The sequence below is a fragment of the Staurois parvus genome, unplaced genomic scaffold (genome assembly GCF_062004578.1).
Source record: "Staurois parvus isolate SC_StPar_1 unplaced genomic scaffold, SC_StPar_1.0 ptg001150l, whole genome shotgun sequence".
Lineage (NCBI taxonomy): Eukaryota > Metazoa > Chordata > Amphibia > Anura > Ranidae > Staurois > Staurois parvus.
The window spans coordinates 1,445,437-1,469,409 of record NW_028318946.1 but is presented as its reverse complement, the minus strand read 5'-3'; the positions used below and the strand labels follow the sequence as shown (position 1 = coordinate 1,469,409).

The 23,973-nt window shown below is 46.6% G+C and overlaps 1 protein-coding gene across 5 annotated transcripts in view; it reads right to left on the bottom strand.

Moving 5' to 3' along the window:
• Positions 1-23,973, bottom strand: part of LOC149439178 (SLAM family member 6-like) — an 84,229-nt gene that overhangs the window by 27,316 nt on the left and 32,940 nt on the right. For all 5 annotated transcript variants that reach the window (XM_089659364.1, XM_089659368.1, XM_089659366.1 and 2 more), the window contains exons 4-6: positions 22,310-22,429; positions 20,190-20,209; positions 4,297-4,404 (exon numbers count right to left, since the gene is read on the bottom strand). In XM_089659364.1, coding sequence (XP_089515490.1) covers positions 4,297-4,404; positions 20,190-20,209; positions 22,310-22,429 — 248 coding nt within the window. The remainder of the gene's footprint in view (positions 1-4,296; positions 4,405-20,189; positions 20,210-22,309; positions 22,430-23,973) is intronic.

Here is a 23,973-nt window from a genome sequence, read left to right as displayed (position 1 = left end):
TGGTCATCCCCTGTACTATGTCCGCAGTCTCTGGTCATCTCATGTACCGTGTCCGCAGTCTCTGGTCATCCCCATGTACTGTCCACAGTTTCTGGTCATCTCCTGTACCGTGTCCGCAGTCTCTGGTCATCTCCTGTACCGTGTCCGCAGTCTCTGGTCATCTCCTGTACTATGTCCGCAGTCTCTGGTCATCTCCTGTACCGTGTCCGCAGTCTCTGGTCATCCCCATGTACTGTCCGCAGTCTCTGGTCATCTCCTGTACCGTGTCCGCAGTCTCTGGTCATCCCCATGTACTGTCCACAGTTTCTGGTCATCTCCAGTAGTGTGTCTGCAGTCTCTGGTCATCTCCTGTACTGTGTCTGCAGTCTCTGGTCATCTCCTGTACTGTGTCTGCAGTCTCTGGTCATCTCCTGTACTGTGTCCGCAGTCTCTGGTCATCTCCTGTACTGTGTCCGCAGTCTCTGGTCATCTCCTGTACTATGTCCACAGTCTCTGGTCATCTCCTGTACTGTGTCCGCAGTCTCTGGTCATCTCCTGTACTATGTCTGCAGTCTCTGGTCATCTCCTGTACTATGTCCGCAGTCTCTGGTCATCTCCTGTACCGTGTCCGCAGTCTCTGGTCATCTCCTGTACTATGTCCGCAGTCTCTGGTCATCTCCTGTACTATGTCCGCAGTCTCTGGTCATCTCCTGTACTGTTTCAGCAGTCTCTGGTCATCTCCTGTACCGTGTCCGCAGTCTCTGGTCATCTCCTGTACCATGTCCGCAGTCTCTGGTCATCTCCTGTACCGTGTCCACAGTCTCTGGTCATCTCCTGTACTGGCCGCAGTCTCTGGTCATCTCCTGTACTATGTCTGCAGTCTCTGGTCATCTCCTGTACTGTGTCTGCAGTCTCTGGTCATCCCCATGTACTGTCCGCAGTCTCTGGTCATCTCCAGTACTATGTCCGCAGTCTCTGGTCATCTCCTGTACTATGTCCGCAGTCTCTGGTCATCTCCTGTACTGTGACCGCAGTCTCTGGTCATCTCCTGTGCTATGTCCGCAGTCTCTGGTCATCTCCTGTACTATGTCTGCAATCCATTGGTTCATAATATTTTTTTTCTTGTTTTTCTCCTCTAAAACCTAGGTGTGTCTTATGGAGTGAAAAATACAGTATTTAACTTTACCATTCCTAAACTATGGTGGCTGCATTACTTTGATCCTAAAATTGGGCTTTAAAAGGAAGAAACTATAATGGATTTTGGGTTCATTTTATTTATTTTTGCATGTATCAATATTTAAACTGATTTCTATCTGCTTTTTTAAAAGGATTCACAGAGCACTGTGGGTTACAGCAGAGGTTGTTTCCTTTTAGACACCCTGTCTCTGATTGAAGATGCTGCTGTGTGCAGGGAGGTGGGGGGAGTCACTGCTCTGACTCATTTATTTGTGTGTATATTTTGGCTTTAGCTATTGAGCTTTGCATTTATCTTTATTTTTCAGCTCTGATAAAAGCAGTATATACAAAACTGCTACACACTTCTTTCATTTTTACATTTGAAACGGACTGAATGTTAAGAGGGTAGCAACTCATTCAGTTTGAATGTGTAAATTTCAGCTTGAGCTATTGAGCTCTGAAAATATTCTCTTTTGTCTGTCCTGACTAACAAAAATGGACACTATATGCTGCAAAAACAGAAGAGAAAAGTGTTGTTGGAGGGGAAGTTCTGAATTGTTGCTGGCTGCTGGGAGATCTGTTGTTGCTGCTCGGTGTCTACAGTTGCTGGGATGGTGTTTTGTTGTGGGGGTCCATAGTTGCTGGGGGGTCTATTGTTGCTGATGGATGCAGGGGCCCTATTTTACTGTATTTCTTGTTATCAATATAAAATTTCATACAAATTACTTAGTGCCACAAAATAATAATTATTTTACAGGATTTATAGAACGCCAACAGTTTGCACAGCGCTTTACAACATAAAGGGGGAAGGGGGGCAGTACAATTACAATACAGTTTAATATAGAAGGAATAGGGCCCTGCTCATGGAGCTTACAAACTAAAAAAAACGAGTGGAGTAGGGGGTGGAACCAAAAGATGGTGCTTAGAGGTGGGTAGGGGGTGGAACCAAGAGACTATGCTTGGAGATGGGTAGGGGGTGGAACTAAGAGACGGTGCTTAGAGGTGGGTAGGGGGTGGAACCAAGAGACGGTGCTTGGAGGTAGGTAGTGGGTGCAACCAAAAGACAGTGCTTGGAGGTGGGTAGGGGGTGGAACTAAGAGACGGTGCTTGGAGGTGGGTAGGGGGGGGAACTAAGAGACGGTGCTTGGAGGTGGGTAGGGGGTGGAACTAAGAGACGGTGCTTGGAGGTGGGTAGGGGTGGAACCAAGAGACGGTTCTTGGAGGTGGCTAGTGGGTGGAACCAAGAGATGGTGCTTGGAGGTGGGTAGGATGTGGATCCAAAAGATGGTGCTTGGAGGTGGGTAGGGGGTGGAACCAAGAGACGGTGCTTGGAGGTGGTTAGGGGGTAGAACTAAGAGACGGTGCTTAGAGGTAGGTAGTGGGTGCAACCAAACGACAGTGCTTGGAGGTGGGTAGGGGGTGGAACTAAGAGACGGTGCTTGGAGGTGGGTAGGGGGTGGAACTAAGAGATGGTGCTTGGAGGTAGGTAGTGGGTGGAACCAAAAGACAGTGCTTGGAGGTGGGTAGGGGGTGGAACTAAGAGACAGTACTTAGAGGTGGGTAGGGGTGGAACCAAGAGACGGTTCTTGGAGGTGGCTAGTGGGTGGAACCAAGAGATGGTGCTTGGAGGTGGGTAGGGTGTGGATCCAAAAGATGGTGCTTGGAGGTGGGTAGGGGGTGGAACCAAGAGACGGTGCTTGGAGGATGGTAGGGGGTGGAACTAAGAGACGGTGCTTGGAGGTAGGTAGTGGGTGGATCCAAAAGATGGTGCTTGGAGGTGGGTAGGGGGTGGAACCTAGAGACGGTGCTTGGAGGTGGGTAGTGGGTGGAACCAAGAGATGGTGCTTGGAGGTGGGTAGGGGGGTGGAACTAAGAGACGGTGCTTGGAGGTGGGTAGGGGGTAGAACCAAGAGACGGTGCTTGGAGGTGGGTAGGGGGTGGAACCAAGAGACGGTGCTTGGAGGTAGGTAGTGGGTGGAACCAAAAGACAGTGCTTTTAGGTGGGTAGGGGGTGGAACTAAGAGACAGTGCTTGGAGGTGGGTAGGGGTGGAACCAAGAGATGGTTCTTGGAGGTGGGTAGTGGGTGGAACCAAGAGACGGTGTTTGGAGGTGGGTAAGGTGTGGATCCAAAAGATGGTGCTTGGAGGTGGGTAGGGGTTGGAACCAAGAGACGGTGCTTGGAGGTGGGTAGTGGGTGGAACCAAGAGATGGTGCTTGGAGGTGGGTAGTGGGTGGAACTAAGAGACGGTGCTTGGAGGTGGGTAGGGGGTAGAACCCAGAGACAGTGCTTAGATAGAAACCAATCAACTTCTAACTTCAGTTTGTTCAATGAAGCTTTGGCAATAAAACCTGGAAGCTGACTGGTTTCTATGCAGACATGAGCCTAATGTTTGCACTCCCCAGTTTTAGTAATTACACCCCTATGAGACTATGATCAAATCTATGATGGGTAATAAACTGTCCCCAGTATGTGTATGTATGAATGTAAGTTAGGGACCTTAGATTGTACACCCCTTGAGGATTAGGGACTGATGTGAATGTACAATATATATGTAAAGTGCTGCGTAAATTGATGGCGCTTTATAAGTACCTGAAATAAATCAATAAATAAAGGACACATCAGATACCCACATGGAAGAGAAATATATTTTAAAAATATTCTTCCCAAATAAATTGACATATATTTGAAATACTACAATTCTGGTCGTAGTTTTATATATATATACACACACACACAATGTTGAAATGCGTTTTTTATATATTACAAAAGATATAATTTAAAAAAAAATTCAGATATTTTTAAAATGTATTCTTCAGATTTTTTTTAACATATAAAAAATTAATTTTAACATATATTTGTAAATGCATTCCAAAAATGTAGATTAAATGTATTTTTAAAGACAAACAGTATATTTGAAAATGTATTTTTACAAAATGTTTTGTAATATATAAAAAACGCATTTCAACATACAAATATATATATATATATTGAATATGGCCAAAATTGTAGTATTTCAAATATATGTCAATATATTTCGGATGAATATTTAAAAAATATATTTAAAATATATTTTTCTTCCACCATGTGGGTACCTCTTATATAGATTGCAGTGCTTTAACTTTTGGATATATCTACACACCTGAGGATGTTGAACTTGACTGTAGACCGTGGGAGACAAACACATTGGATCAAATTCCTCTTTGCCTTTCACATTGTTCTTTTTTCTTCCTTTTTCCAGATTCTGCACCTGCAGGATTTTGATACATGTTTTTCCGTTTTTTTTGTTTTTTTTAAGTTTGCCCCATTCTCTGCCCATCTGTCTTGTTGATAAGGGCAAGGGTTCTACTGAGACAACCGGCAAGGGTTTCCAGCTAGGCCCAAGGTGTGGGATTTGTTAAGTTTGTGAACTGCAATTATTTGGTTGAAAAAAAATCCCCCCCCCCAAAAAAAGGAGCTACCTACAGTGAAGGAAATGTGTATTTGCTCCCCGGCTGATGTTGAATGTTCGCCCCTCACAAAGAAAAGATCGGTCTAACAATCGAATGTTCGGTGTAACACTGAGAGACAGAATACAACAACAAATTCAGCAGAAATGCGTCTAACAAATGATGACGGATCTGCATGTTCAGGAGGGAAAGAAGGATTTGATCCCCTATCATTCAGCAAGATTTCTGGCTCCCAGGTGTCTTTCATACAGGTAACAAGCTGAGATTAGAAGCAGTCTCTTAAAGGGAGTGCTGCTAATCTCATTGTGTTACCTGTATAAAAGACACCTGTCCACAGGAGCAATCAAACCATCAGATTCCAAACTCTCCACCATGGCAAAGACCAAAGAGCTGTCCAAGGATGTCAGGGACAAGACTGTAGACCTACACAAGGCTGGACTGGGCTACCAAACTATGGCCAAGCAGCTTGGTGAGAAGGTGACAACAGTTGGTGCAATCATTCGCAAATGGAAGAAACACAAAACAAGTGTCAGTCTCCCTAGGTCTGGTGCACCATGCAAGATCTCACCTCGTGGAGTGTCAGTGATCATGAGAACAGTGAGGAATCATCCCAGAACTACACGTGAGGATCTTGTCAATGATCTCCAGGCAGCTGGGACCACAGTCACCAAGAAAACAATTGGTAACACACTACGCCGACAAGGACTGAAATCCTGCAGTGCCCGCAAGGTCCCTCTGCTCAAGAAAGCACATGTCCAGGCCCATCTGAAGTCTGCCACTGAACATCTGAATGATGCAGAGGAGGACTGGTGGGAAGTGTTGTGGTCAGAGGAGACCAAAATCCAGCTCTTTGGCATCAACTCAACTTGCCATGTTTGGTGGACGAGGAATGCTGCCTATGACCCCAAGAACACCATCCCAACTGTGAAACATGGTGGTGGAAACATTCTGCTTTGGGGGTGTTTTTCTGCTAAGGGGACAGGACATCTGCATCGCATCAAAGGGACGATGGATGGGGCAATGTACCATCAAATCTTGGGTGAGAACCTTCTTCCCTCAGCCAGGGCAATGAAAATGGGTGGTGGATGGGTGTTCCAGCATGACAATGACCCAAAACACACGGCCAAGGCAACAAAGGAATGGCTCAAGAAGAAGCACATTAAGGTCCTGGAGTGGCCTAGCCAGTCACCAGACCTTAATCTGATTGAAAATCTGTGGAGGGAGCTGAAAGTTCGAGTTGCCAAATGTCAGCCACCAAACCTTAATGACTTGGAGAGGATCTGCCAAGAGGAGTGGCCAAAATCCCTCCTGAGATGTGTGCGAACCTGGGGGCCAACTCCAGGAAACATCTGACCTCTGTGATGGCCAACAAGGGATTTGCCACCAAGTACTAAGTCATGTTTTGTGAAGGGGATCAAATACTTATTTCCCTCATGAACATGCAGATCAGTCATCATTTGTTAGACACCTTTCTGCTGAATTTGTTGCTATCCTGTCCCTCAGTGGTACAATACACCGAACATTCCATTGTTAGACCGATCATTTCTTTGTGAGCGGGCAAACACTCAAAATCAGCCGGGGAGCAAATACACATTTCCTTTACTGTATAATGGAGTGCATAGCCTTTGTCCCTGGTTAGCTGAATCCTAAGAGCCAAAAATTGGAAGGAATCCAATGGGTGTGTGTGACAGTCCTGGACTAATGTGCAGCGGCATATTTACAGAGAGGCAAACAAGGTGTTTGCCTAGGGCAGCAGTTTTCAGGGAGCCGGCGTCACCCACCGAAACAAGAGAAACACGTGGCAGGGATGAGGACCTGGTGAGGTTCCACTATGGAATCAGAGGAGGCTGCACGCTGCTGAGGTTAAAGTGTTACTAAACCCAGGACCCTGCATTCACTATATCCGGTCTCCCCGGACCCCGCATTCACTATATCCGGTCTCCCCGGACCCTGCATTCACTATATCCGGTCTCCCCGGACCCCGCATTCACTATATCCGCTCTCCCCGGACCCCGCATTCACTATATCTGGTCTCCCCGGACCCCGCATTCACTATATCTGGTCTCCCCGGACCCCGCATTCACTATATCTGGTCTCCCCAGACCCCGCATTCACTATATCCGCTCTCCCTGGACCCCGCATTCACTATATCCGCTCTCCCTGGACCCCGCATTCACTATATCCGCTCTCCCTGGACCCCGCATTCACTATATCGGCTCTCCCCGGACCCTGCATTCACTATATCCGCTCTCCCCGGACCCCGCATTCACTATATCTGGTCTCCCCCGGACCCTGCATTCACTATATCCGCTCTCCCCGGACCCCGCATTCACTATATCTGGTCTCCCCCGGACCCCGCATTCACTATATCTGGTCTCCCACAGTACACACAACATGGAAATGCAATTATTTTAGTAAATATAAACTGCTAAATACTTTTTCTCATCAGCAGTATATAGCAGTCTTGTGACTTCTAATAAGCTTTCATTTTTCAATTTGCTCTAGGAGGATGCAAAACCCCTGACCTCTGTCTGGACAGTGCTGATTGACCCTGTGCTGATCACGTGCACTCTCCCAAGAAAGAAAAAAAAAACCTCTAGCAATACACACCAAACTTAGCATGTGCAGTGTCTCCACTCGATATGTCTTATCAGAAAATAAGAGAGGGACACTGGAGGAAGGGGAGGATCAGAGAAGACAGGGCCAAATATAATTTTTACACAATGCAGAGGATTAACCCCTTAGGTTCCACAGTGAGTATAACAAGCATGCTTTACTGCATCTACAGACTGATTGTACTGTTGTGGGCTTAGTAGTGCTTGGTGACCGCAAGGAGGCGGGGAGAGGTGGTTAGTAGAGAGTGGCAGTGGCAGGACCAAGGGGGGCAGGGTTGGTTGTCGTAGAGTGGTGGAGGTGGGCCCGGGAGGCAGGGGTGGTTGGAGTAGAGTAGTGGAGGCAGGCCCAAGGGGGCAGGGGTGGTTGGTGTAGAGCGGCAGAGGCGGATCCAGACGGGCAGAGGTGGTTGGCATAGAGTGGTGGAGGCAGGCCCAGGGGGGCAGGGGTGGTTGGCATAGAGTGGTGGAGGCGTGCCTGGGGTGGTTGGAGTAAAGTGGCGAAGGTGGGCCTGGGGGGTCAGGTGTGGTTGGTGTAGAGTGGCAGAGGCAGGCCCAGAGGGGCAGGGGTGGTTGGCATAGACTGGCGGAGGGGGGGGGTAGTTGGTGTACAGTGGCAGAGGCGGCCCTGGGGGGTTGCAGTGGTGGTTGGCGCAGAGTGGCTGAGGCTGGCCCGGGGGGCATTGGTGGTTGGCATAGAGTGGCAGCGGTGGGACCCAGGGGGGCAGGGGTGGTTGGCGTAGAGTGGCAGAGGCAAGGCCCAGGTGGGTATGGTTGGCGGAGAGTGGTAGAGCCGGATGGGGGTGCTGGTGGGAAGAGGGCGCCCAATTTTAGTGTTGCCTAGAACTAAATACACCACTGCTAGTGTGCAGTCTGGTATCCCTGGAGGTGATTTGGGATGTGTAATCCTTCATGAAGGTATGTGGCCGATGAAGGCAAATCGTGGGTGAGCCTTGTCAAGGTCTTGGATGCTGCCCCTCTGGGAGAGATGAAAAAGTGTCTGCAGTCCCTGACCATCTCCTGTATCATATCTGCAGTCCCTGACCATCTACTGTATCATGTCTGCAGTCTCTGACCATCTACTGTATCAGGTCTGCAGTCTCTGACCATCTACTGTATCAGGTCTGCAGTCTATGACCATCTACTGTATCATGTCTGCAGTGTCTGACCATCTCCTGTATCATGTCTGCAGTCTCTGACCATCACCTGTATCAAGTCTGCAGTCTCTGACCATCTCCTGTATCATGACAGCAGTCTCTGACCATCTACTGTATCATGTCTGCAGTCTCTGACCATCTACTGTATCATGTCTGCAGTGTCTGACCATCTCCTGTATCATGTCTGCAGTCTCTGACCATCTCCTGTATCAAGTCTGCAGTCTCTGACCATCTCTTGTATCATGACTGCAGTCTCTGACCATCTCCTGTATCATGTCTGCAGTCTCTGACCATCTCTTGTATCATGACTACAGTCTCTGACCATCTCCTGTATCATGTCTGCAGTCTCGGGCCATCTCCTGTATCATGTCTGCAGTCTCTGGCCATCTCCTGTATCATGTCTGCAGTCTCTGACCATCTCCTGTATCAGGTCTGCAGTCTCTGACCATTCCCTGTATCAGGTCTGCAGTCCCTGACCATCTCCTGTAGTAGGCATGCAGTCTCTGACCATCCCCTGTATCAGTTATGCAGTCTCTGGCCATCTCCTGTAATATGTCTGCAGTCTCTGACCATCCCCTGTATCAGTTCTGCAGTCTCTGACCATCTCCTGTATCATATCTGCAGTCCCTGACCATCTACTGTATCATGTCTGCAGTCTCTGACCATCTACTGTATCAGGTCTGCAGTCTCTGACCATCTACTGTATCAGGTCTGCAGTCTATGACCATCTACTGTATCAGGTCTGCAGTCTATGACCATCTACTGTATCATGTCTGCAGTGTCTGACCATCTACTGTATCATGTCTGCAGTGTCTAACCATCTCCTGTATCATGTCTGCAGTCTCTGACCATCACCTGTATCAAGTCTGCAGTCTCTGACCATCTCCTGTATCATGACTGCAGTCTCTGACCATCTCCTGTATCATGTCTGCAGTCTCTGACCATCTCCTGTATCATGACTGCAGTCTCTGACCATCTCCTGTATCATGTCTGCAGTCTCTGACCATCTCCTGTATCATGTCTGCAGTCTCTGACCATCACCTGTATCAAGTCTGCAGTCTCTGACCATCTCCTGTATCATGACTGCAGTCTCTGACCATCTACTGTATCATGTCTGCAGTCTCTGACCATCTACTGTATCATGTCTGCAGTGTCTGACCATCTCCTGTATCATGTCTGCAGTCTCTGACCATCTCCTGTATCAAGTCTGCAGTCTCTGACCATCTCTTGTATCATGACTGCAGTCTCTGACCATCTCCTGTATCATGTCTGCAGTCTCTGACCATCTCTTGTATCATGACTGCAGTCTCTGACCATCTCCTGTATCATGTCTGCAGTCTCTGACCATCTCCTGTATCAGGTCTGCAGTCTCTGACCATCTCCTGTATCAGGTCTGCAGTCTCTGACCATCCCCTGTATCAGGTCTGCAGTCTCTGACCATTCCCTGTATCAGGTCTGCAGTCCCTTACCATCTCCTGTAGTAGGCATGCAGTCTCTGGCCATCTCCTGTAGTATGTCTGCAGTCTCTGACCATCCCCTGTATCAGTTATGCAGTCTCTGGCCATCTCCTGTAATATGTCTGCAGTCTCTGACCATCCCCTGTATCAGTTCTGCAGTCTCTGACCATCTCCTGTATCATATCTGCAGTCCCTGACCATCTACTGTATCATGTCTGCAGTCTCTGACCATCTACTGTATCAGGTCTGCAGTCTCTGACCATCTACTGTATCAGGTCTGCAGTCTATGACCATCTACTGTATCAGGTCTGCAGTCTATGACCATCTACTGTATCATGTCTGCAGTGTCTGACCATCTCCTGTATCATGTCTGCAGTCTCTGACCATCACCTGTATCAAGTCTGCAGTCTCTGACCATCTCCTGTATCATGACTGCAGTCTCTGACCATCTACTGTATCAGGTCTGCAGTCTCTGACCATCTACTGTATCAGGTCTGCAGTCTATGACCATCTACTGTATCAGGTCTGCAGTCTATGACCATCTACTGTATCATGTCTGCAGTGTCTGACCATCTACTGTATCATGTCTGCAGTGTCTAACCATCTCCTGTATCATGTCTGCAGTCTCTGACCATCACCTGTATCAAGTCTGCAGTCTCTGACCATCTCCTGTATCATGTCTGCAGTCTCTGACCATCACCTGTATCAAGTCTGCAGTCTCTGACCATCTCCTGTATCATGACTGCAGTCTCTGACCATCTCCTGTATCATGTCTGCAGTCTCTGACCATCTCCTGTATCATGACTGCAGTCTCTGACCATCTCCTGTATCATGTCTGCAGTCTCTGACCATCTCCTGTATCATGTCTGCAGTCTCTGACCATCACCTGTATCAAGTCTGCAGTCTCTGACCATCTCCTGTATCATGACTGCAGTCTCTGACCATCTACTGTATCATGTCTGCAGTCTCTGACCATCTACTGTATCATGTCTGCAGTGTCTGACCATCTCCTGTATCATGTCTGCAGTCTCTGACCATCTCCTGTATCAAGTCTGCAGTCTCTGACCATCTCTTGTATCATGACTGCAGTCTCTGACCATCTCCTGTATCATGTCTGCAGTCTCTGACCATCTCTTGTATCATGACTGCAGTCTCTGACCATCTCCTGTATCATGTCTGCAGTCTCTGACCATCTCCTGTATCAGGTCTGCAGTCTCTGACCATCTCCTGTATCAGGTCTGCAGTCTCTGACCATCCCCTGTATCAGGTCTGCAGTCTCTGACCATTCCCTGTATCAGGTCTGCAGTCCCTTACCATCTCCTGTAGTAGGCATGCAGTCTCTGGCCATCTCCTGTAGTATGTCTGCAGTCTCTGACCATCCCCTGTATCAGTTATGCAGTCTCTGGCCATCTCCTGTAATATGTCTGCAGTCTCTGACCATCCCCTGTATCAGTTCTGCAGTCTCTGACCATCTCCTGTATCATATCTGCAGTCCCTGACCATCTACTGTATCATGTCTGCAGTCTCTGACCATCTACTGTATCAGGTCTGCAGTCTCTGACCATCTACTGTATCAGGTCTGCAGTCTATGACCATCTACTGTATCAGGTCTGCAGTCTATGACCATCTACTGTATCATGTCTGCAGTGTCTGACCATCTACTGTATCATGTCTGCAGTGTCTAACCATCTCCTGTATCATGTCTGCAGTCTCTGACCATCACCTGTATCAAGTCTGCAGTCTCTGACCATCTCCTGTATCATGACTGCAGTCTCTGACCATCTCCTGTATCATGTCTGCAGTCTCTGACCATCTCCTGTATCATGACTGCAGTCTCTGACCATCTCCTGTATCATGTCTGCAGTCTCTGACCATCTCCTGTATCATGTCTGCAGTCTCTGACCATCACCTGTATCAAGTCTGCAGTCTCTGACCATCTCCTGTATCATGACTGCAGTCTCTGACCATCTACTGTATCATGTCTGCAGTCTCTGACCATCTACTGTATCATGTCTGCAGTGTCTGACCATCTCCTGTATCATGTCTGCAGTCTCTGACCATCTCCTGTATCAAGTCTGCAGTCTCTGACCATCTCTTGTATCATGACTGCAGTCTCTGACCATCTCCTGTATCATGTCTGCAGTCTCTGACCATCTCTTGTATCATGACTGCAGTCTCTGACCATCTCCTGTATCATGTCTGCAGTCTCTGACCATCTCCTGTATCAGGTCTGCAGTCTCTGACCATCTCCTGTATCAGGTCTGCAGTCTCTGACCATCCCCTGTATCAGGTCTGCAGTCTCTGACCATTCCCTGTATCAGGTCTGCAGTCCCTTACCATCTCCTGTAGTAGGCATGCAGTCTCTGGCCATCTCCTGTAGTATGTCTGCAGTCTCTGACCATCCCCTGTATCAGTTCTGCAGTCTCTGACCATCCCCTGTATCAGTTATGCAGTCTCTGGCCATCTCCTGTAATATGTCTGCAGTCTCTGACCATCCCCTGTATCAGTTCTGCAGTCTCTGACCATCCCTTGTATCAGGTCTACAGTCTCTGACCATCTCCTGTATCATGTCTGCAGTCTCTGGCCATCTCCTGTATCATGTCTGCAGTCTCTGACCATCCCCTGTATCATGTCTGCAGTCTCTGACCATCCCCTGTATTAGTTCTGCAGTCTCTGGCCATCTCCTGTATCATGTCTGCAGTCTCTGACCATCTCCTGTAATAGGTCTGCAGTCTCTGACAGCTTTCTGTAATTAAAAAATTTACTGAATACTATGTGTGTCCATTTAGTGATATCAGGGGCCACACTTGAGGACCCGATTCCAGGTAAGTTGACTACTGCTTTGTGAAAAGAGATTCACAGGGAAAGCGGCTACATTATGAACAGAATGCGATACTCAGAAAAATTTCCAAAAATTATGCTTTATTACACATGAATGATTGACACTCGGGCAATCGCCCTGGTTTACCGTCACCCCAGTATGAGACAATACACACAGACCTAAAACCATTAAAATCACACCAAGACCGGTCTGGATATATGTGCTGCAAAGGCTATGACCACCATAGTCTAAAGCATTTGCAGCACTGGCACATTGGTTACACTCCCTGTAGGAGGTGTATTCAAAAAATTATACCAAAGGTATATAATATCACATGCTATATATATATAAACATATATTATTACCACATATGTAGCACTCCCAAAAGGAGATTTTCCAAAAATTATACCATGGGTATATGTTCACATGCAGGCAAAAAAGACAGATACAGTTACCATCTGGAGAGAAGCATAACCCTAAGCCTATAAAAGGCAATGTGGGTATACCCTATAGAGGCATAAGTGGTTGGGACCCATTTATCTGAAATATACATGAATAGTTGTAAGGATTCTTATAGATGCAAAAATTCTTATAGATGAAAGAGTCTCTATAATTGTGTTGATGGAGGAATTATTATCATTATTATTATTATACAGTATTTATAAAGCGCCAATAGTTCGCTCAGCGCTGTACATTAAAAAGGGGGACAGAACATGTGACAGAACAATACCAATACAATGCAAAAACATGAGGGGATTGAGGGCCCTGCTCTTTGGAGCTTACAATCTAGGAGGGAGGGGATGGTAGCACAGGAGGAGATAGCTGTGGGGGATGGAGTGGTAGGAAGAGTGGAGGAGGTCGGCAGGTTAGCAGGGGGTGGGGTAGGCTTCCCTGAAGAGGTGGGTTTTCAGGGTGCGCCTAAAGGAGAGGAGAGTAGGTGATAATCTGATGGGTTGGGGCAGGGAGTTCCAGAGGATGGGTGACACCCTGGAGAAGTCCTGGAGGCGGGCATGGGAGGAGGAGACCAGGGAACTAGAGAGAAGGAGGTCTTGTGAGGAGCGCAGTGTGCGTGTTGGGCGGTACTTGGATATTAGGTCAGTGATGTAGTTCGGGGCAGTATGGTGGACGGCTTTGTACGTCAGTGTTAGGATTTTGAATTTGATCCGTTGTGCAATCGGAAGCCAGTGGAGGGATTGGCAGAGGGGGGTGGAGGACACTGAATGGAGGCCAGTGGAGGGATTGGCAGAGGGGGGTGGAGGACACTGAGTGGAGGCCAGTGGCGGGATTGGCAGAGGGGGGTGGCGGAGATGGAGCGGTTGGAAAGGTGAATGAGTCTGGCAGCCGTATTCAGGATGGACTGAAGCGGGGATAGCCAGCGGCGAGGCAGGCCAGTGAGGAGGGAGTTGCAGTAGTCGAGTCGTGATACGATGAGGGAGTGGATGAGCTGTTTAGTGGTTTCTGGGGTAAGGAACGTGCGGATTTTGGCGATGTTGCGGAGGTGGAGTCTGCACGAGTTTGTTAAAGATTGGACTTGGGGCTGGAAGGATCGGTTGGAGTCCAGAATGACACCCAGTACTCTGGCCTGCTGGGCGGGTTTGATGGTGGCGTTGTTGGATGTGAGGAATAGATGCAAATAGCAGAGGCCTGCTTTATATGGTTTCTTCACCACAACATGTGGACTGCAAACCACTTTGATATTTGAGACAAGATAAGGCCCAGTAGATCTTCCGCCTGTTGCAATATATGTAGTATGCCTTGTTTCTATATAAAACACCATAATGTCCCCATCCTGTAATAAGACAAACGATATAAGAATAGTCACTCTCAGAGCTCTCACTCTATTGTATATATAATATAAATCGCAAGGAGCCTTTTTTCCGTTAGTCCTGTAACAGTCCACTCACCACCTGTGCAATGGGTAGTAGAAGAAGGAGATATCCTTCATAAATACTGCCGTGTTGATCCAGGGAACTACCGCTTACATCAACCGACATTTCGCGGGTTCCGACCTCTCCATGGCGCCTGTACAGCTTTTGCATGACTCATAGCTCGTGAAAATGACTGCCTCCTTGTAGGTCGGCGTGCATATCGCCAATGCGCATGACCGGAAGTGACGTATCTGACGTATGACGCAGATTGATGAAACGCATTGACGTCATACGTCAGATACGTCACTTCCGGTCATGCGCATTGGCGATATGCACGCCGACCTACAAGGAGGCAGTCATTTTCACGAGCTATGAGTCATGCAAAAGCTGTACAGGCGCCATGGAGAGGTCGGAACCCGCGAAATGTCGGTTGATGTAAGCGGTAGTTCCCTGGATCAACACGGCAGTATTTATGAAGGATATCTCCTTTTTCTACTACCCATTGCACAGGTGGTGAGTGGACTTTTACAGGACTAACGGAAAAAAGGCTCCTTGCGATTTATATTATATATACAATAGAGTGAGAGCTCTGAGAGTGACTATTCTTATATCGTTTGTCTTATTACAGGATGGGGACATTATGGTGCTTTATATAGAAACAAGGCATACTACATATATTGCAACAGGTGGAAGACCTACTGGGCCTTATCTTGTCTCAAATATCAAAGTGGTTTGCAGTCCACATGTTGTGGTGAAGAAACCATATAAAGCAGGCCTCTGCTATTTGCATCTATTCCTCCATCAACACAATTATAGAGACTCTCATCTATAAGAATTTTTGCATCTATAAGAATCCTTGCAACTATTCATGTATATTTCAGATAAATGGGTCCCAACCACTTATGCCTCTATAGGGTATACCCACATTGCCTTTTATAGGCTTAGGGTTATGCTTCTCTCCAGATGGTAACTGTATCTGTCTTTTTTGCCTGCATGTGAACATATACCCATGGTATAATTTTTGAAAAATCTCCTTTTGGGAGTGCTACATATGTGGTAATAATATATGCTTATATATATATATAGCATGTGATATTATATACCTTTGGTATAATTTTTTGAATACACCTCCTACAGGGAGTGTAACCAATGTGCCAGTGCTGCAAATGCTTTAGACTATGGTGGTCATAGCCTTTGCAGCACATATATCCAGACCGGTCTTGGTGTGATTTTAATGGTTTTAGGTCTGTGTGTATTGTCTCATACTGGGGTGATGGTAAACCAGGGCGATTGCCCGAGTGTCAATCATTCATGTGTAATAAAGCATAATTTTTGGAAATTTTTCTGAGTATCGCATTCTGTTCATAATGTAGCCGCTTTCCCTGTGAATCTCTTTTCACAAATCTCTTTTTGGTCTGCATGTTTTTTGGCTACTGGATGGAAGCCATATATTGGGCGATACAGTAATCTATATTTGAACCTCTAAAAATGTATCTTTTACTAAGTTGACTACTGCTGCCTTACAGTGTTCTTTTCTGTTTGCTTTATTAATCATCATCACAAATCTTTTCTTCATTATAATACACGGGCAGCAAACTGACAAAATGCTGCAAGGCGCAGTGCCACGTATCGTCCCCTCCATTCCCCTGGAACTTGTACATGAGGGGAGTCAGGTAATGTCCTCTGTCTTTGAAGTGGCACTCCTCATCAAGATCAATGCCTTTTAATTTGATCTTGGCCTATATTAAGAGGGTGGTATAAATGACGTGCCTCATTGCCCACAGCCTCACTGCTCCCCGCGGGGTCTTCATCCCTCATTTCATAAGTATCTTCATTCAAAGCTGCCATCTCCTGAAAGAGAAATAATGCCGAATTTTCCAATCCAGCCACGCACCCATCAGCTTACAAACCGGCTGAATCGGTGAACCAGCACGCTGGGAATCTTCCCTTCAAGTGATTGTAAACCTCAGACCTGAAATATGAACAAAGCACATCCCTCTATAGTGTGGGCTTGTCTCAGTCCATTGCTAGGCATGTGAGGTTCGGTTCCTTTTGAATTGAAATTCCAAACAAAATTTTTGTTATTAGGATGTATCCGAATTTTCAAATTACGAATTTAAACGAATCCAAAATAACGGAACAGAATTTAGTCCGGAATAATGCGAAACAAATTCTAACCGAATTCGAAAACAAATTTGAACTGTAATCATACTGCTGACTATTGCTGATTTCCATCCATGCGTGTATTAGTGTTAGAATATTGACATCTTCCAAAATTTACATTTTGAAAAGAATAGAATAAAATTTAAAAGGATAGAATAGAAAATAAAAAAAAGAGAATAGAAAATAAAAAAAAGAGAATAGAAAATAAAAAGAATAGAATCGAATTGTATAAAAAAAAAATAGAATAGATTTCAATAGAATAGAAGGATAATGTCTGTCTTCCGAAATTCAAAAATAGAATAAAATAAAACAGAATAGAAAAGAGTAAAACAGTACAGAATAGTATAGAATAGAAAGGAAAGGAATAGGATAGAGTACAACAGAACAAAAAAAAGTAGAATATAAAACAAGAATAGAATAGAAAGTAAAGTAATAGAAAATAATAGAATAGATTAGAAAACAATAGAGTAAAACAGCACAAAATACAATAAAACCGAATAGAAAAGAATAGAATGGATTAGAAAAGAACAGTAAAGCAGTGCAGAAGAGAATAAAACCGAAAAGAATAGAATAGATTAGAAAAGAATGGAGTAAAACAGTACAGAATAGAATAAAACCGAATAGAAAAGAATAGAATGGATTAGAAAAGAAGCGCAAAACAGTGCAGAAGAGAATAAAACCGAAAAGAATAGAATAGAATAGATTAGAAAAGAATGGAGTAAAACAGTACAGAACAGAATAAAACCGAATAGAAAAGAATAGAATGGATTAGAAAAGAAGAGTAAAGCAGTGCAGAAGAGACTAAAACCAAAAAGAAAGGAATAGATTTGAATAGAATAGAGTACAACAGAACAGAATAGACTAGAAAAGAAAAGACTGGAATTTATTAGACTAGTATAAAATATAGTCATCTTCTGAAATTCAAATTTCGAAAAGAATAGAATAGAGTAAAACAAACAGAATACGATAGAAAATAAAAGAATAAAATACAAAAGAAAATAGAATAGAAAATAAAGGAATATAATAGAACAGATTAGACCAAAACAGAACAGAAAATAAAATTGAATAGAATAGAAAATAAAAGAATAGGATGCAAAAGAATAGAATAGAAAATAATTGACTAGAAAAAAAAAAGAGAGAGAACATAGCAATCTTTTGAGATTGAAATAGAACAGAACCAGCTATTCTTCACAATGAATTCGGATCGATTCAATATTTTCGATTCAAATCCATTGTTAAAAAATTTGAATCCAGTTGAAAATGAATAAACGAAACATAAATGCATTTCGATTGCAACAAAACAAAATTACCAACTTAACTAATCAATCCGAAAAAAATATATAATTTTTTGTGTTCTCCAAATATGGATCCATTGCTGTCTGCTGCCTCCTTCCTCTGCTATCACTTCTGACAAGTTTTCCTGACACCAAGAGAAGAATGGTGACAGGTGAGGGAGCTTCAGCCTCAGCTCTGTTCCTGTGTGCAGTGTGAAGGGAGACAAGCGGGGAGGGGGCATAACCTCCAATCAGCTCTCACTGAGTGTAACTTCAGCTCCCCACCCGCTTTTATCTGGAAGCTCACACAAGCTGTATAAATTCTGCACTTTGAATGGATGTAGAGAAGAGACGCTAAAGATAAACAGGTACAACTTAAGTAGGAGGATTTGTTTCATCTCTCTGTAGGTCAGTCATACTGTTGAAGCTTTTCTGTTCTTTGTAGGGGATTGTCACATTTCTTATAAATTGTTTTGTTCTTTAAAGCAGAACTCCGGGCAAAACTTATTTCTCCTGCCATGCAGTGTGGCTGTGCCGGCAGTGCAGGGGTTACACAGGGGTGCATTTTGCTTTTGTGCTGCCCTAGGCAAGACTAAAATTGGGTGGCCCCCCATCTAAATTTTCCCATGCCTTCCTATTTAAGATCCATTCTTTCGGGAGAAGACTGGGGGGGGGAGCTGGACAGGAGGAGGGCAGTGGGAAAGGAGGCGGTAGCGGGAGATGCGGGGGGGGGCAGAATGACGGGGGGGCAGCAGGACAGGAGGAGGGCAATGGGACAGGCGGGGGGCAGAGGAAAAGGGAGGAAAAGGGAGGCAATGGGAGAGGAGGGGGGCAGCAGGAAAGGAGGAGGGTAGCAGGACAGGTGGGGGGCAGAATGGCAAGGAGGGGGGCAGTGGGACAGGAGGAGGGCAGAGGGAAAGGAGGAGGGGCAGAATGACAAGGGGGGCAGCGGGATAGGTGGAGGACAATGAAAAAGGGCGGAAATGAAAAAGAAGGGTGGCAGCGGGAAAGGAGGAGGGCAGTGGGACAAGCGGGGGGCACAGGAAAAGAAGGGAGGCAGTGGGAGAGGAGGAGGGTAGCAGGACAGTTGGGGGGCAGAATGGCAAGGAGGGGTCAGTGGGACAGGAGGGGGGTGGTGGGAAAGGAGGAGGGCAGAGGGAAAGGAGGAGGGCAGAATGACAAGGGGTGGGGGGGCAGCGGGAAAGGAGGAGGGCAGTGGGACAGGTGGGGGGCAGAGGAAAAGAAGGGAGGCAGTGGGAGAGGAGGGGGGCAGCGGGATAGGTGGAGGGCAATGAAAAAGGGGGGCAATGAAAAAGAAGGGGGGCAGCAGAACAGGTGTAGGGCAATGTAGAAAAAGGGGGGCAGCGGAAAAAGTGGAGGAGCAGAATGACAAGGGGGGTCAGCGGGATAGGTGGAGGGCAATGAAAAAGAAGGGAAGCAGAGGGACAGAAGAGGGGCAGAGGGAAAGGAGGGGGCAATGAAAAAGAAGGGGGCAGAGGGAAGGGCAGAGAAGCAGAATAACAAGGGGGGGGGGGCAGGGGCGGACTGACCATTTGGAAACTCGGGCACTTCCCGAGGCCCCGGGGTCAGTAGGGGGCCCCATGAGATGCCCCTGGTACCTTTTTCATAGACTTTTTTGAGTTTGGACAAGGACACAGGGGCCCCATAATCCCCTATTGCCCGGGGGGCCCCATGAGTTGTCACTCCGCCCCTGGGGGGGGCAGCGGGACAGGAAGGGGGCAATGAAAAAGAAGGGAAGCAGAGGGAAAGGAGCAGGGGCAGAATGACAAGAGTGCAGCAGGACAGATGGGGGGCAGTGGGAGATGAGGGGGGGCAGCAGAGGAAAAGGCGGGGGGGGGGGACAGCAGGACAGGAGGAGGGCAACATGACAAGGGAGGGGGGGGGCAGTGGGAAAGGAGGGGGCAGCGGGACAAGGGGGGGGGGGCAGTGGGAAAGGAGGGGGGCAGAGGGTCAGGTGGTAATCGCTTCTTAAACTCTTACAGCATTTTTTCTACATGAACTGTAAAGACTCCCACACTCCTGAACACGACCAGCATTTTACGTAAAAAAACCAATCCTAGTGCGCATGGAACTCTCATCGAGACTCTCAGCGTGCATGGAGGTGGTGGTGGGGGGGGGGGGGGTTTCGGGGGAGGGGGGGGGTTCAGACGGGGTGTCTATCGCAGTTTTTCTTGTAATCATTTTTTTGTAAGTTTCCGGGTGATTTTCCTTACCACATTGAAATCCAAAGGGTCTGAAATGACAATAAATAGATAAAATCAATCAATAACTGATCTGCTGAGTAGTTTATTGATCTCTGAGGTCACACTGATGCGTTTTTAGTGCTTTTTGCAGAAACGCTCTACAGTCCATATAACATGGTGTCCTATGGGGCATGTTCACATCTCAACTTTTTTGAGCCGCTGCGGTTTTGGAAAGGGTTCAGGGACCCTTTGTGTCTTTGCTACAATAGAGTTCAGGAATGGTGGGAACCAGGGGCGGACTGACAACTCAAAACACACCCAAAAAAGCCTATAAAAGGTACCAGGGGCATTGCATGGGGCCCCCTACTGACCCCAGGTCCTCGGGCAGTGCCAGAGTGCTCGAATGGTCAGTCCGCCCCTGGGGGGAACCCCTAATAATGGGCATGACGGGTGTACAGACCGTTGGAACTCAGCACAGGGATGGTGGGAACCCCTCATAATGGGCACAGCGGGTGTACAGATCCAGGAACTCAGCACAGGGATGGTGGGAACTCCTCATAATGGGCACGACAGGTGTACAGACCCAGGAACTCAGCACAGGGAGGGTGGGAACCCCTCATAATGGGCACGACGGGTGTACAGACCCAGGAACTCAGCTCAGGGATGGTGGGAACCCCTCATAATGGGCACGACGGGCGTACAGACCCGGAAACTCGGCACAGGGATGGTGGGAACCCCTCATAATAGGCACAGCCAGGGGCGTATTTACCACAAGGCAAACAAGGCACTTGCCTAGGGCGGCATTTTTCAGGGGGGCAGCACCTCCCCCCAGAAGAAGGGATGAAAGAAGTCACAAGCACGCCTTGGGAACCAGATGGGATCTGAAAGAGGCTGCGGGCTGCTTGAAGGTGTATGTAGAGCCTGACTTACACTCTCGGAGATGTCCGGAGCTGTGAAGATGAATGTCTTTCTCTCTGTCACTGGAGGGGGGGTTAGTGCAAGGCTCTTCTAGGTGGGGGGCAGGGGTGTTGGTCAATGACTGGCTCTCTTCCATGGGAGGGGGAAGGGGGGTGGTGTTGGTTCGTGTCTGAGGGGGCACACAATTTTTGTGTTTTTGGCAGCACAAAACCTAAATACACCACTGGGCACAGCGGGCGTACAGATCCAGGAACTCAGCACAGGGATGGTGGGAACCCCTCATAATGGGCACAGCGGGTGTACAGACCCGGGAACTCAGCACAGGGATGGTGGGAACCCCTCATAATGGGCACAGCGGGTGTACAGACCCGGAAACTCAGCACAGGGATGGTGGGAACCCCTCATAATGGCCACAGCGGGTGTACAGACCCGGGAACTCAGCACAGGGATGGTGGGAACCCCTCATAATGGGCACAGCAGGTGTACAGACCCGGGAACTCTGCACAGGGACGGTGGAAACCCCTCATAATGGGCACAGCGGGTGTAAAGACTTGGGAACTCAGCACAGGGATGGTGGGAACCCCTCATAATGGGCACAGTGGGTGTCCAGACCTGGGAACTCAGCACAGGGATAGTGGGAACCCCTCATAATGGGCACAGCGGGCGTACAGACCCGGGAGCTCAGCACAGGGATGGTGGGAACCCCTTATAGTGGGCACAGCTGATGTACAGACCCGGGAACTCAGCAAAGGGATGGTGGGAACCCCTCATAATGGGCACAGCGGGTGTACAGACCCGGGAATTTAATAGAGATCTTACCAACAGAGTTGTCGGGAGTTAAAGAAGTATGGAGGAAAGTTTGAGTTTCCAGGAAACCCGGAAATCAGGGGCGGACTGAAATCAGGGCCCCCCGGGCAATAGGGGATCATGGGGCCCCTGTGTCCTTGCCCACACTCAAAGCACACAAACAAAAGCCTATAAAAGGTACCAGGGGCATCTCATGGGGCCCCCTACTGACCCCGGGCCCTCAGGCAGTGCTGACTGTTCGAATGGTCAGTCCGCCCCCTGTCCTGAAATATAACTTCTGTACCAACCTCATCAGTTATAAATGAGTGATATATAGAATGACTCACTGAGCCCCCCCTCATTGCTGGATCCCGGCCCCCGCTGCCGCATTGATGGAGATATACTGTACATAAAGGAATGCTAATAGTAACAATTGCTACAATTACCTTCTTCTTTGCTTCTTCGGCAAATCACAACAACAACAATTATAAGAAAGATAAAAGAAAAGATCCCAATCGAAACATAGAGGCCGATCATGTCTCGCTGCGGAGATACATTCACTTTAGCTGGAAGAAAACAAAAACGTATTATCCGGGAAACAAGTATTGTGCCGAAAAACACACATTGCTACATTGTCAACTATTCATCATTTCTGCGACTATCAGAAGTTCGTAGCCTCCCTAGCAGTCTGATTATGTCCATATTTCTGTGCTCAAAGTGGTACATTTTTTTGCATGGAAATATGTATTTTTTTTTTATTGTAGGCCTGTAATTTTTAGGAATAATGCAGGCCATAGACGGGTTGAAAACCGTCCATTTAAAAAAAAAAAAAAACAAAACGAAAAATCGATCGTTCGATCGGCCAACGTTACCACCAACGCTAAAAAAAAATCAGCCAATTTTTGTCCCGTCTGCGGCCGGCATTTAATTACTTCTGTCCCTGCAGAGAGCTCCACTATTATATTTGACATGAAAAAGTCTTGTGGTTGCAACAATGTATCCATTTGTATCTATTTATATCCATTTGTATCCATTTTGGATACAGATGTTTTTATTCGGATACAAATAGTTACATTGTTGCAACCGCAAGATTTTTTCATGTCAAATATAATAGTGGACTGGAATTCTTTTTCTTCTTTTTTTCTATTTTTGTTCTTCTTTTTTCTTCTCCTTCTTTATCTTTTTCTTCTTCTTTTTCTTTTTTCTTCTACTTTTTTACTTCTTTTTCTTCTACTTCTTCTTTTTCTTCTTTTTCTTCTTTTCTTCTTCTTTTCTTTTTTTTCCTCTTCTTTTTTTCTTCTTCTTTTACTTCTTCTTGCAGGTCACAGCTCATGCGCAGATTTTTTTATCAGTAAAACGATCAGCCGATTTTGCCCATCATTGCTGGGAAAATCGGCCGACTTTTTCCAACTTTACCGATAAAAAAAAATGTGCCAAAACCCCAAAAAACAGCCGACCAATTAACCCACTAACGGTGCGAAAATTGGCCGATTTTTTTTTTTTCGGACGGTTTTCGACCCGTCTGTGGCCTGTATAACTCACTGAAATCTGTCCGAACAAGAGTCTAGTAAACATCCCGGGGAGGATAAAACTTGAAACACGAAATCATAAATTATAATTTAATAAATAATCATAAAAAATAATAATACATTTAATTCAATAATATAATCAAACCAAAAACACTGAATTATGAAATATGGCGCCAAGTTCGCACATCGCTGGGCAAAGTCGCAGAATCGTTTTCAGTGTCTGATGATGAATTTCCCCCACGAATCATTATCACTCAATTCTGCAAGTGGTTCTGATTTACTATCGCTGTTCTCTAGCCGGTCTAAAACCGCTTTTGACCTAAAGGGACGCTTTTTGGACGCCATGGACGTTTCTCAGTTTCCAGGCAGAAAGGGCGGTAAAAATGCAAGCAGGGCACAGGACAAAGCACTCGGGACAAAATGTATGTGAAATGGTTTGATACAGGAATGTTATACTATGTGATTTTAGTGTATTTAGTGAATGTCACTTTTACAACTTTCAAATTTCCCGCCAGTTCTGTCCCCCGTACATCCCGACGTCGCAGGGAACGGAACCCAGAAGCCAGATGCCGGCATCTGCT